Source organism: Dendropsophus ebraccatus, chromosome 11 (genome assembly GCF_027789765.1).
Source record: "Dendropsophus ebraccatus isolate aDenEbr1 chromosome 11, aDenEbr1.pat, whole genome shotgun sequence".
Lineage (NCBI taxonomy): Eukaryota > Metazoa > Chordata > Amphibia > Anura > Hylidae > Dendropsophus > Dendropsophus ebraccatus.
This window is the reverse complement of record NC_091464.1, coordinates 500398-513460: the sequence shown is the minus strand read 5'-3', so window position 1 is coordinate 513460 and position 13063 is coordinate 500398. Positions and strand designations below refer to the sequence as shown.

The 13063-nt window shown below is 48.5% G+C and overlaps 1 protein-coding gene across 3 annotated transcripts in view; it reads left to right on the top strand.

Annotated features, from left to right (window-relative positions):
• DCAF6 (DDB1 and CUL4 associated factor 6) overlaps positions 1 to 13063 on the top strand; it is a 413552-nt gene that overhangs the window by 121826 nt on the left and 278663 nt on the right. For all 3 annotated transcript variants that reach the window (XM_069944434.1, XM_069944435.1, XM_069944436.1), the window contains exons 8-9: positions 3519 to 3733; positions 12221 to 12314. In XM_069944434.1, the coding sequence (XP_069800535.1) occupies positions 3519 to 3733; positions 12221 to 12314 (309 nt within the window). The remainder of the gene's footprint in view (positions 1 to 3518; positions 3734 to 12220; positions 12315 to 13063) is intronic.

The window sequence follows — 13063 nt, the reverse complement described above, 5'->3', positions numbered from 1 at the left end:
CATAGTCACTAGGAGATGGCTGGTACCATTACATAGTCACTAGGAGATGGCTGGTACCATTACATATCACTAGGAGATGGCTGGTACCATTACATATCACTAGGAGATGGCTGGTACCATTACATAGTCACTAGGAGATGGATCATACCATTATATATCACTAGGAGATGGCTGGTACCATTACATAGTCACTAGGAGATGGCTGGTACCATTACATATCACTAGGAGATGGCTGGTACCATTACATATCACTAGGAGATGGCTGGTACCATTACATATCACTAGGAGATGGCTGGTACCATTACATATCACTAGGAGATGGATCGTACCATTACATATCACTAGGAGATGGCTGGTACCATTACATATCACTAGGAGATGGCTGGTACCATTACATATCACTAGGAGATGGCTGGTACCATTACATATCACTAGGAGATGGATCGTACCATTACATATCACTAGGAGATGGATGGTACCATTACATAGTCACTAGGAGATGGCTGGTACCATTACATAGTCACTAGGAGATGGCTGGTACCATTACATAGTCACTAGGAGATGGCTGGTACCATTACATAGTCACTAGGAGATGGCTGGTACCATTACATATCACTAGGAGATGGCTGGTACCATTACATAGTCACTAGGAGATGGCTGGTACCATTACATAGTCACTAGGAGATGGCTGGTACCATTACATATCACTAGGAGATGGCTGGTACCATTACATAGTCACTAGGAGATGGCTGGTACCATTACATATCACTAGGAGATGGCTGGTACCATTACATAGTCACTAGGAGATGGATCGTACCATTATATATCACTAGGAGATGGCTGGTACCATTACATAGTCACTAGGAGATGGCTGGTACCATTACATATCACTAGGAGATGGCTGGTACCATTACATATCACTAGGAGATGGCTGGTACCATTACATATCACTAGGAGATGATCGTACCATTACATATCACTAGGAGATGGCTGGTACCATTACATATCACTAGGAGATGGATCGTACCATTACATAGTCACTAGGAGATGGATCGTACCATTACATATCACTAGGAGATGGCTGGTACCATTACACATCACTAGGAGATGGGTCGTACCATTACATAGTCACTAGGAGATGGATCATACCATTACATATCACTAGGAGATGGCTGGTACCATTACATATCACTAGGAGATGGCTGGTACCATTACATATCACTAGGAGATGGCTGGTACCATTACATATCACTAGGAGATGGATCGTACCATTACATATCACTAGGAGATGGATCGTACCATTACATATCACTAGGAGATGGATCGTACCATTACATATCACTAGGAGATGGCTGGTACCATTACACAATCACTAGGAGATGGCTGGTACCATTACACAATCACTAGGAGATGGATCATACCATTACATAGTCACTAGGAGATGGCTGGTACCATTACACAATCACTAGGAGATGGATCGTACCATTACATAGTCACTAGGAGATGGATCGTACCATTACATAGTCACTAGGAGATGGATCGTACCATTACATAGTCACTAGGAGATGGATCGTACCATTACATATCACTAGGAGATGGATCGTACCATTACATATCACTAGGAGATGGATCGTACCATTACATAATCAGGCCCTGTAGTTGGTAGGGACCCCAGTAGATATGGACTTGTTTACACCAGCTGTCTAAGAAGGGAGGAGGCAGAGACCGAGGGTAAAGCTCACACACAGATTTTTGTGTCTTCAGCAGAAAGCAGCAGCTGAGAACTGGGGGAAGGAGACGTAATGTATAATAACAAATATGGAAGGAATTGTTAGTCTCACCATGGGCAGCAACATATGAAAAGTTATGTTTGAGCAGAATACCCCTTTACCCTTTGATTTTTGCTATACAGAGATACAAACTCTTTGTGTCCTCCAACTCTTAACAATGAGGGCAATTGCGGCTTATTTTTAAGAATAACCCCCCCTTTTCTTGCTGGACTTCTCTTTTAAGGACAGAGGTCTGAATCTGTGGCCGTTTTCACCCCCTCCTTGTGTGTGAGTGACGCTCTGAGCCACCAGCCCCTCGGCACAGACGGCCCCAGCATTGTCATCTGAAAGGCCAGCTATTAAAGCTTTGCGGCCTACCAGCTCTCCCTACATGAACCAGCAGCAGACGTGTGACTTGTGTTATTATACCCCAGGGTCGCATGTCCCACCTGATTAGGTTGGTGACGGCTCAGCAGACTTTCAACAATCTTTATTGACAAACAATGGACAGATAAACAAGCAGACATGCTAGTGTTCATGTATTGGTACGTTGGCATGAATATGTGGATTTGTGCATAAACTCAAACTTATCGGTTCAACTTCAGTCATCCCTAGAATAGTATATACTGGTGGTCTTACTAAGAGAGGGATTACCTACTGGGGGGCCTACCTGTAAAGAGAGGCGTAACTACTATATGGATGCACAGGGGGGGGGCACAAGGGGACCTAACTAACATATGGGAGCACAGCAGGACCTAATTACTATATGGGAGAACAGGGGTTGCCTAACTCCTATATGGATGCAGAGAGGGGGGGGGGGGAAGGGGACCTAACTAACTTATGGGAGCACAGGGGGACCTAACTACCATGTGGGAGCACAGGGGGACCTAATTACTATATGGATGCACAGAGAGGGGGCACAAGGGGACTTAACTAACATATGGGAGCACAGCAGGGCCTAATTACTATATGGGAGAACAGGGGTTGCCTAACTCCTATATGGATGCAGAGAGGGGGGGGGGAAGGGGACCTAACTAACTTATGGGAGCACAGGGGGACCTAATTACTGTATGGATGCACAGAGAGGGGGCACAAGGGAACCTATCTACCATGTGGGAGCACAGCAGGACCTAATTACTATATGGGAGCACAGCAGGGCCTAATTACTATATGGGAGCACAGCAGGACCTAATTACTATATGGGAGCACAGCAGGACCTAATTACTATATGGGAGCACAGCAGGGCCTAATTACTATATGGATGCATAGAGGGGGGGCACAAGGGGACTTAACTACTATGTAGGAGCACAGGGGGACCTAACTACTATATGGAAGGACAGGAGGGGGCACAAGGGGACCTAACTACTATAAGGGAGAACAGGGGGGCCTAACTACTATGTGGGAGCACACTACCTCCATGGTAGGTATTCTCTCTCCCCCTCATGTTTGGCATCTCCTCTGGTAGTCCCCCCCCCTCCATGTAGGCACCTTGTGTAATAATAAAAAAAGCAGAGCCCTGAGGGAGAGAGCGGCCTTATGTGGCCAGAGGTATATTGCTGCCCGAGGTCACAAAACTGATTGGAAGAGCGAGTTAGCGTCCGTGTCTTGGAGGATTCTGGGGGGTCCTATTCAGAGGGAGTGACAGTATCACTGGAATAGTAAGAGACAGAAGGTAGTATGGGCTCTGAGTTACTAGTACATCTTATTGTACTATGTGATAACTGGTTTTTATGTCTATTACAATGACAGGTGGTTGCTCGAATCGTGGAACTATTGGAATGTGCGTGCGATTCATACCCCAACACCTGGCAAACAAGTCCTGTCGTGTGACCTCCTTGTGCTATAGTGAAGATGGCTGTGAGGTCCTTGTCAGCTACTCCTCAGATTATATATATTTATTTGATCCAAATGATGACCAAGCAAAGGAGCTGAGGTTTCCATCAACTGGTCAGAAGCGAGAAGAGGTGAGTTTCATCAGAACTTATTTATGACATCGTGTGGGTTCCATTGGAGCTTATTACATAGTGTGGGTTCCATCAGAGCTTGTTTACCACATAGTGTGGGTTCCATTGGAGCTTGTTTATTACATGGTGTGGGTTCCATCAGAGCTTATTACATAGTGTGGATTCTATCAGAGCTTATTACATAGTGTGGGTTCCATTGGAGCTTATTACATAGTGTGGGTTCCATTGGAGCTTGTTTATTACATAGTGTGGGTTCCATTGGAGCTTATTAAATAGTGTGGGTTCCATCAGAGCTTATTACATAGTGTGGGTTCCATTGGAGCTTGTTTATTACATAGTGTGGGTTCCATTGGAGCTTGTTTATTACATAGTGTGGGTTCCATTGGAGCTTATTAAATAGTGTGGGTTCCATCAGAGCTTATTACATAGTGTGGGTTCCATTGGAGCTTGTTTATTACATAGTGTGGGTTCCATTGGAGCTTGTTTATTACATAGTGTGGGTTCCATTGGAGCTTATTACATAGTGTGGGTTCCATCAGAGCTTATTACATAGTGTGCGTTCCATTGGAGCTTATTACATAGTTTGGGTTCCATTGGAGCTTATTACATAGTGTGGGTTCCATTGGAGCTTATTACATAGTGTGGGTTCCATTGGAGCTTATTACATAGTGTGGGTTCCATTGGAGCTTATTATATAGTGTGGGTTCCATTGGAGCTTATTATATAGTGTGGGTTCCATTGGAGCTTATTACATAGTGTGGGTTCCATTGGAGCTTGTTTATTACATAGTGTGGGTTCCATTGGAGCTTGTTTATTACATAGTGTGGATTCCATCGGAGCTTATTACATAGTGTGGGTTCTATAAGAGCTTATTACATAGTGTGGGTTCTATCAGAGCTTATTACATAGTGTGGGTTCTATCAGAGCTTATTACATAGTGTGGGTTTCATTGGAGCTTGTTTATTACATAGTGTGGGTTCCATTGGAGCTTGTTTATTACATAGTGTGTGTTCCATTGGAGCTTGTTTATTACATAGTGTGGATTCCATCGGAGCTTATTACATAGTGTGGGTTCTATCAGAGCTTATTACATAGTGTGGGTTCCATTGGAACTTGTTTATTACATAGTGTGTGTTAAATCAGAGCTTATTACATCGTGTGGGTTACATTGGAGCTTGTTTATTACATATTATGGGTTCCATCAGAGCTTATTACATAGTGTGGGTTCCATCAGAGCTTATTACTTTGTCATAAATAAGCACTCATGGAACCCAGACTAAGTAATAAGCTCTGATGGAACCCATAATATGGGAGGGATGTAAGACGCCATTCTCTGCTATTCCTGATGGGGTCTGGGAGGGATGTAAGACGCCATTCTCTGCTATTCCTGATGGGGTCTGGGAGGGATGTAAGACGCCATTCTCTGCTATTCCTGATGGGGTCTGGGAGGGATGTAAGACGCCATTCTCTGCTATTCCTGATGGGGTCTGGGAGGGATGTAAGACGCCATTCTCTGCTATTCCTGATGGGGTCTGGGAGGGATGTAAGACGCCATTCTCTGCTATTCCTGATGGGGTCTGGGAGGGATGTAAGACGCCATTCTCTGCTATTCCTGATGACCTCTGGGAGGGATGTAAGACGCCATTCTCTGCTATTCCTGATGACCTCTGGGAGGGATGTAAGACGCCATTCTCTGCTATTCCTGATGGGGTCTGGGAGGGATGTAAGACGCCATTCTCTGCTATTCCTGATGACCTCTGGGAGGGATGTAAGACGCCATTCTCTGCTATTCCTGATGACCTCTGGGAGGGATGTAAGACGCCATTCTCTGCTATTCCTGATGGGGTCTGGGAGGGATGTAAGACGCCATTCTCTGCTATTCCTGATGGGGTCTGGGGGGGATGTAAGACGCCATTCTCTGCTATTCCTGATGACCTCTGGGAGGGATGTAAGACGCCATTCTCTGCTATTCCTGATGACCTCTGGGAGGGATGTAAGACGCCATTCTCTGCTATTCCTGATGACCTCTGGGAGGGATGTAAGACGCCATTCTCTGCTATTCCTGATGACCTCTGGGAGGGATGTAAGACGCCATTCTCTGCTATTCCTGATGGGGTCTGGGAGGGATGTAAGACGCCATTTTCTGCTATTCCTGATGGGGTCTGGGAGGGATGTAAGACGCCATTCTCTGCTATTCCTGATGGGGTCTGGGGGGGATGTAAGACGCCATTCTCTGCTATTCCTGATGGGGTCTGGGGGGGATGTAAGACGCCATTCTCTGCTATTCCTGATGGGGTCTGGGAGGGATGTAAGACGCCATTCTCTGCTATTCCTGATGGGGTCTGGGAGGGATGTAAGACGCCATTCTCTGCTATTCCTGATGGGGTCTGGGAGGGATGTAAGACGCCATTCTCTGCTATTCCTGATGGGGTCTGGGGGGGATGTAAGACGCCATTCTCTGCTATTCCTGATGGGGTCTGGGAGGGATGTAAGACGCCATTCTCTGCTATTCCTGATGGGGTCTGGGAGGGATGTAAGACGCCATTCTCTGCTATTCCTGATGACCTCTGGGAGGGATGTAAGACGCCATTCTCTGCTATTCCTGATGACCTCTGGGAGGGATGTAAGACGCCATTCTCTGCTATTCCTGATGGGGGCTGGGAGGGATGTAAGACGCCATTCTCTGCTATTCCTGATGGGGTCTGGGAGGGATGTAAGACGCCATTCTCTGCTATTCCTGATGGGGTCTGGGAGGGATGTAAGACGCCATTCTCTGCTATTCCTGATGGGGTCTGGGAGGGATGTAAGACGCCATTCTCTGCTATTCCTGATGGGGTCTGGGAGGGATGTAAGACGCCATTCTCTGCTATTCCTGATGGGGTCTGGGAGGGATGTAAGACGCCATTCTCTGCTATTCCTGATGACCTCTGGGAGGGATGTAAGACGCCATTCTCTGCTATTCCTGATGACCTCTGGGAGGGATGTAAGACGCCATTCTCTGCTATTCCTGATGGGGTCTGGGAGGGATGTAAGACGCCATTCTCTGCTATTCCTGATGGGGTCTGGGGGGGATGTAAGACGCCATTCTCTGCTATTCCTGATGGGGTCTGTGAGGGATGTAAGACGCCATTCTCTGCTATTCCTGATGGGGTCTGGGAGGGATGTAAGACGCCATTCTCTGCTATTCCTGATGACCTCTGGGAGGGATGTAAGACGCCATTCTCTGCTATTCCTGATGGGGTCTGGGGAGGGATGTAAGACGCCATTCTCTGCTATTCCTGATGGGGTCTGGGAGGGATGTAAGACGCCATTCTCTGCTATTCCTGATGGGGTCTGGGAGGGATGTAAGACGCCATTCTCTGCTATTCCTGATGACCTCTGGGAGGGATGTAAGACGCCATTCTCTGCTATTCCTGATGGGGTCTGGGAGGGATGTAAGACGCCATTCTCTGCTATTCCTGATGACCTCTGGGAGGGATGTAAGACGCCATTCTCTGCTATTCCTGATGGGGTCTGGGAGGGATGTAAGACGCCATTCTCTGCTATTCCTGATGGGGTCTGGGAGGGATGTAAGACGCCATTCTCTGCTATTCCTGATGGGGTCTGGGAGGGATGTAAGACGCCATTCTCTGCTATTCCTGATGGGGTCTGGGAGGGATGTAAGACGCCATTCTCTGCTATTCCTGATGGGGTCTGGGAGGGATGTAAGACGCCATTCTCTGCTATTCCTGATGGGGTCTGGGAGGGATGTAAGACGCCATTCTCTGCTATTCCTGATGGGGTCTGGGAGGGATGTAAGACGCCATTCTCTGCTATTCCTGATGGGGTCTGGGAGGGATGTAAGACGCCATTCTCTGCTATTCCTGATGGGGTCTGGGAGGGATGTAAGACGCCATTCTCTGCTATTCCTGATGGGGTCTGGGAGGGATGTAAGACGCCATTCTCTGCTATTCCTGATGGGGTCTGGGAGGGATGTAAGACGCCATTCTCTGCTATTCCTGATGGGGTCTGGGAGGGATGTAAGACGCCATTCTCTGCTATTCCTGATGGGGTCTGGGAGGGATGTAAGACGCCATTCTCTGCTATTCCTGATTACCTCTGGGAGGGATGTAAGACGCCATTCTCTGCTATTCCTGATGGGGTCTGGGAGGGATGTAAGACGCCATTCTCTGCTATTCCTGATGGGGTCTGGGAGGGATGTAAGACGCCATTCTCTGCTATTCCTGATGACCTCTGGGGGGGATGTAAGACGCCATTCTCTGCTATTCCTGATGGGGTCTGTAAGGGATGTAAGACGCCATTCTCTGCTATTCCTGATGGGGTCTGGGAGGGATGTAAGACGCCATTCTCTGCTATTCCTGATGACCTCTGGGAGGGATGTAAGACGCCATTCTCTGCTATTCCTGATGGGGTCTGGGAGGGATGTAAGACGCCATTCTCTGCTATTCCTGATGACCTCTGGGAGGGATGTAAGACGCCATTCTCTGCTATTCCTGATGGGGTCTGGGAGGGATGTAAGACGCCATTCTCTGCTATTCCTGATGGGGTCTGGGAGGGATGTAAGACGCCATTCTCTGCTATTCCTGATGGGGTCTGGGGGGGATGTAAGACGCCATTCTCTGCTATTCCTGATGGGGTCTGGGAGGGATGTAAGACGCCATTCTCTGCTATTCCTGATGACCTCTGGGAGGGATGTAAGACGCCATTCTCTGCTATTCCTGATGACCTCTGGGAGGGATGTAAGACGCCATTCTCTGCTATTCCTGATGACCTCTGGGAGGGATGTAAGACGCCATTCTCTGCTATTCCTGATGGGGTCTGGGAGGGATGTAAGACGCCATTCTCTGCTATTCCTGATGGGGTCTGGGGGGGATGTAAGACGCCATTCTCTGCTATTCCTGATGGGGTCTGGGAGGGATGTAAGACGCCATTCTCTGCTATTCCTGATGGGGTCTGGGAGGGATGTAAGACGCCATTCTCTGCTATTCCTGATGGGGTCTGGGAGGGATGTAAGACGCCATTCTCTGCTATTCCTGATGACCTCTGGGAGGGATGTAAGACGCCATTCTCTGCTATTCCTGATGGGGTCTGGGAGGGATGTAAGACGCCATTCTCTGCTATTCCTGATGGGGTCTGGGAGGGATGTAAGACGCCATTCTCTGCTATTCCTGATGGGGTCTGGGAGGGATGTAAGACGCCATTCTCTGCTATTCCTGATGACCTCTGGGAGGGATGTAAGACGCCATTCTCTGCTATTCCTGATGGGGTCTGGGAGGGATGTAAGACGCCATTCTCTGCTATTCCTGATGGGGTCTGGGAGGGATGTAAGACGCCATTCTCTGCTATTCCTGATGACCTCTGGGAGGGATGTAAGACGCCATTCTCTGCTATTCCTGATGGGGTCTGGGAGGGATGTAAGACGCCATTCTCTGCTATTCCTGATGGGGTCTGGGAGGGATGTAAGACGCCATTCTCTGCTATTCCTGATGGGGTCTGGGAGGGATGTAAGACGCCATTCTCTGCTATTCCTGATGGGGTCTGGGAGGGATGTAAGACGCCATTCTCTGCTATTCCTGATGACCTCTGGGAGGGATGTAAGACGCCATTCTCTGCTATTCCTGATGGGGTCTGGGAGGGATGTAAGACGCCATTCTCTGCTATTCCTGATGGGGTCTGGGGGGGATGTAAGACGCCATTCTCTGCTATTCCTGATGGGGTCTGGGAGGGATGTAAGACGCCATTCTCTGCTATTCCTGATGGGGTCTGGGAGGGATGTAAGACGCCATTCTCTGCTATTCCTGATGGGGTCTGGGAGGGATGTAAGACGCCATTCTCTGCTATTCCTGATGGGGTCTGGGAGGGATGTAAGACGCCATTCTCTGCTATTCCTGATGGGGTCTGGGAGGGATGTAAGACGCCATTCTCTGCTATTCCTGATGGGGTCTGGGAGGGATGTAAGACGCCATTCTCTGCTATTCCTGATGGGGTCTGGGAGGGATGTAAGACGCCATTCTCTGCTATTCCTGATGACCTCTGGGAGGGATGTAAGACGCCATTCTCTGCTATTCCTGATGGGGTCTGGGAGGGATGTAAGACGCCATTCTCTGCTATTCCTGATGGGGTCTGGGAGGGATGTAAGACGCCATTCTCTGCTATTCCTGATGGGGTCTGGGAGGGATGTAAGACGCCATTCTCTGCTATTCCTGATGACCTCTGGGAGGGATGTAAGACGCCATTCTCTGCTATTCCTGATGGGGTCTGGGAGGGATGTAAGACGCCATTCTCTGCTATTCCTGATGGGGTCTGGGAGGGATGTAAGACGCCATTCTCTGCTATTCCTGATGACCTCTGGGAGGGATGTAAGACGCCATTCTCTGCTATTCCTGATGGGGTCTGGGAGGGATGTAAGACGCCATTCTCTGCTATTCCTGATGGGGTCTGGGAGGGATGTAAGACGCCATTCTCTGCTATTCCTGATGGGGTCTGGGAGGGATGTAAGACGCCATTCTCTGCTATTCCTGATGGGGTCTGGGAGGGATGTAAGACGCCATTCTCTGCTATTCCTGATGGGGTCTGGGAGGGATGTAAGACGCCATTCTCTGCTATTCCTGATGGGGTCTGGGGGGGATGTAAGACGCCATTCTCTGCTATTCCTGATGGGGTCTGGGAGGGATGTAAGACGCCATTCTCTGCTATTCCTGATGACCTCTGGGAGGGATGTAAGACGCCATTCTCTGCTATTCCTGATGGGGTCTGGGAGGGATGTAAGACGCCATTCTCTGCTATTCCTGATGGGGTCTGGGAGGGATGTAAGACGCCATTCTCTGCTATTCCTGATGGGGTCTGGGAGGGATGTAAGACGCCATTCTCTGCTATTCCTGATGGGGTCTGGGAGGGATGTAAGACGCCATTCTCTGCTATTCCTGATGGGGTCTGGGAGGGATGTAAGACGCCATTCTCTGCTATTCCTGATGGGGTCTGGGAGGGATGTAAGACGCCATTCTCTGCTATTCCTGATGGGGTCTGGGAGGGATGTAAGACGCCATTCTCTGCTATTCCTGATGGGGTCTGGGAGGGATGTAAGACGCCATTCTCTGCTATTCCTGATGACCTCTGGGAGGGATGTAAGACGCCATTCTCTGCTATTCCTGATGGGGTCTGGGAGGGATGTAAGACGCCATTCTCTGCTATTCCTGATGGGGTCTGGGAGGGATGTAAGACGCCATTCTCTGCTATTCCTGATGGGGTCTGGGAGGGATGTAAGACGCCATTCTCTGCTATTCCTGATGGGGTCTGGGAGGGATGTAAGACGCCATTCTCTGCTATTCCTGATGACCTCTGGGAGGGATGTAAGACGCCATTCTCTGCTATTCCTGATGGGGTCTGGGAGGGATGTAAGACGCCATTCTCTGCTATTCCTGATGGGGTCTGGGGGGGATGTAAGACGCCATTCTCTGCTATTCCTGATGGGGTCTGGGAGGGATGTAAGACGCCATTCTCTGCTATTCCTGATGGGGTCTGGGAGGGATGTAAGACGCCATTCTCTGCTATTCCTGATGGGGTCTGGGAGGGATGTAAGACGCCATTCTCTGCTATTCCTGATGACCTCTGGGAGGGATGTAAGACGCCATTCTCTGCTATTCCTGATGGGGTCTGGGAGGGATGTAAGACGCCATTCTCTGCTATTCCTGATGGGGTCTGGGAGGGATGTAAGACGCCATTCTCTGCTATTCCTGATGGGGTCTGGGGGGGATGTAAGACGCCATTCTCTGCTATTCCTGATGGGGTCTGGGAGGGATGTAAGACGCCATTCTCTGCTATTCCTGATGGGGTCTGGGAGGGATGTAAGACGCCATTCTCTGCTATTCCTGATGACTTCAGAAATAAATTGTATGAATGATTGTGGAAAGGCATAGATGCCGTCCTTCAAGCTGATGGAAGTCACATAGAATTTTCTGTATGTCTGTAATAGCCGCACAACCTCTTCCACCAATGGGAGGAAACAGCTTTGTATCTAAAGGGGAAATATTGGTTGGATTCTCACATTACTTTCTGTGGGCGACAAAACTTTTCTGTTGCCAAAATCCGACCTTTCTGTGTCCTCGTAATGATGAATATTCCAGCAGTGTCGCATCCCAGAGGTTTCAGCTTTCATATCAGAATTCACCCATTGGTTGTAGAAATGACTAAGTCCGGTTATAAGCTTTGGTTTCCACAACAAGGAACTGTAGATGGTTTAGGCCGGGTAGATGGTATAGATGGGTATATATTGCATAGACTGTATAGTTAGTATAGACCGGGAAGATGGTATAGATGGCGTAGACTGTGTAGATGGCATGGATGGCATAATGCGTGAAGCAGGCGGAGGATACCTGCCACACTCATTGCACTATGGGAATATGAGTAATCTAAGAGAAGACTTTATTCCTTTAATCCCCTAAGAGAAGACTTTATTCCTTTAATCCCATCATGTTTCTTACTATTAAGGTACGACAGCCCCCCCTGAAGCGGCTCAGGTTACGAGGAGATTGGTCGGATACAGGACCCAGATCACGACCTGAAAGTGAACGGGAAAGAGACGGTAGGCGGAGATTTATGTAGGTTTTGTAGGTTTGTGCTGTTTGCTTCTGCTGATATGTTTGCCACTATATAGTAATCCTGTCTATGAAGGTTGGTTTGTATTTAGCAGAATTCCTGGCGGCTCAGAATGGCGTATCACCTGACGAGCGGAGGGGCGACTTAACCAGCCCCGTTATCCGTAGTGAATAGACTGCGGGTTATTTGGTTATAAGGGTAACTAGTCCCCTGTTTACACAGGAAGAAGCAAGATACTGAGGCCTGAAAAATTGCTGCAGTTTGCTGATATGATGGCCGATCACCGATCCTTATGCACAGAGCAGTTACCAGGCTATATAGACATTAAAGAGGAACACCCACAAAAAAAAAAATCACAGGCAGGGGGTGCAGGTGCTAATACAGAATTTATACTTCCCTTTCCCCATGCCCCCGTAGCACCGCTCTCTGCCAGATGTCAATTTGCCAGAAAGTGAGGCACTTAGCCAAGCACTTCTTCCTGCAGTAACCATAGGGGAGGGCTGAACACTCAAAAGACACAGTGCCCATTTATATCTGCAGGATGGGGACAGGGGTTGGAATATCCTTCAAGGTCATTACTGCTGTCTCATGGTTATTACATGAGCTCTTAATCTTCTTATAACCACAGAAGTCTCCACTTTCCTGAAATACGTGCTATGAATCTGGCCGTGCATAAATTTGGTCCCCTTTGAGTGTAGTCCACAATATAGAAGAGTGTAGTAGACCATGATAGTC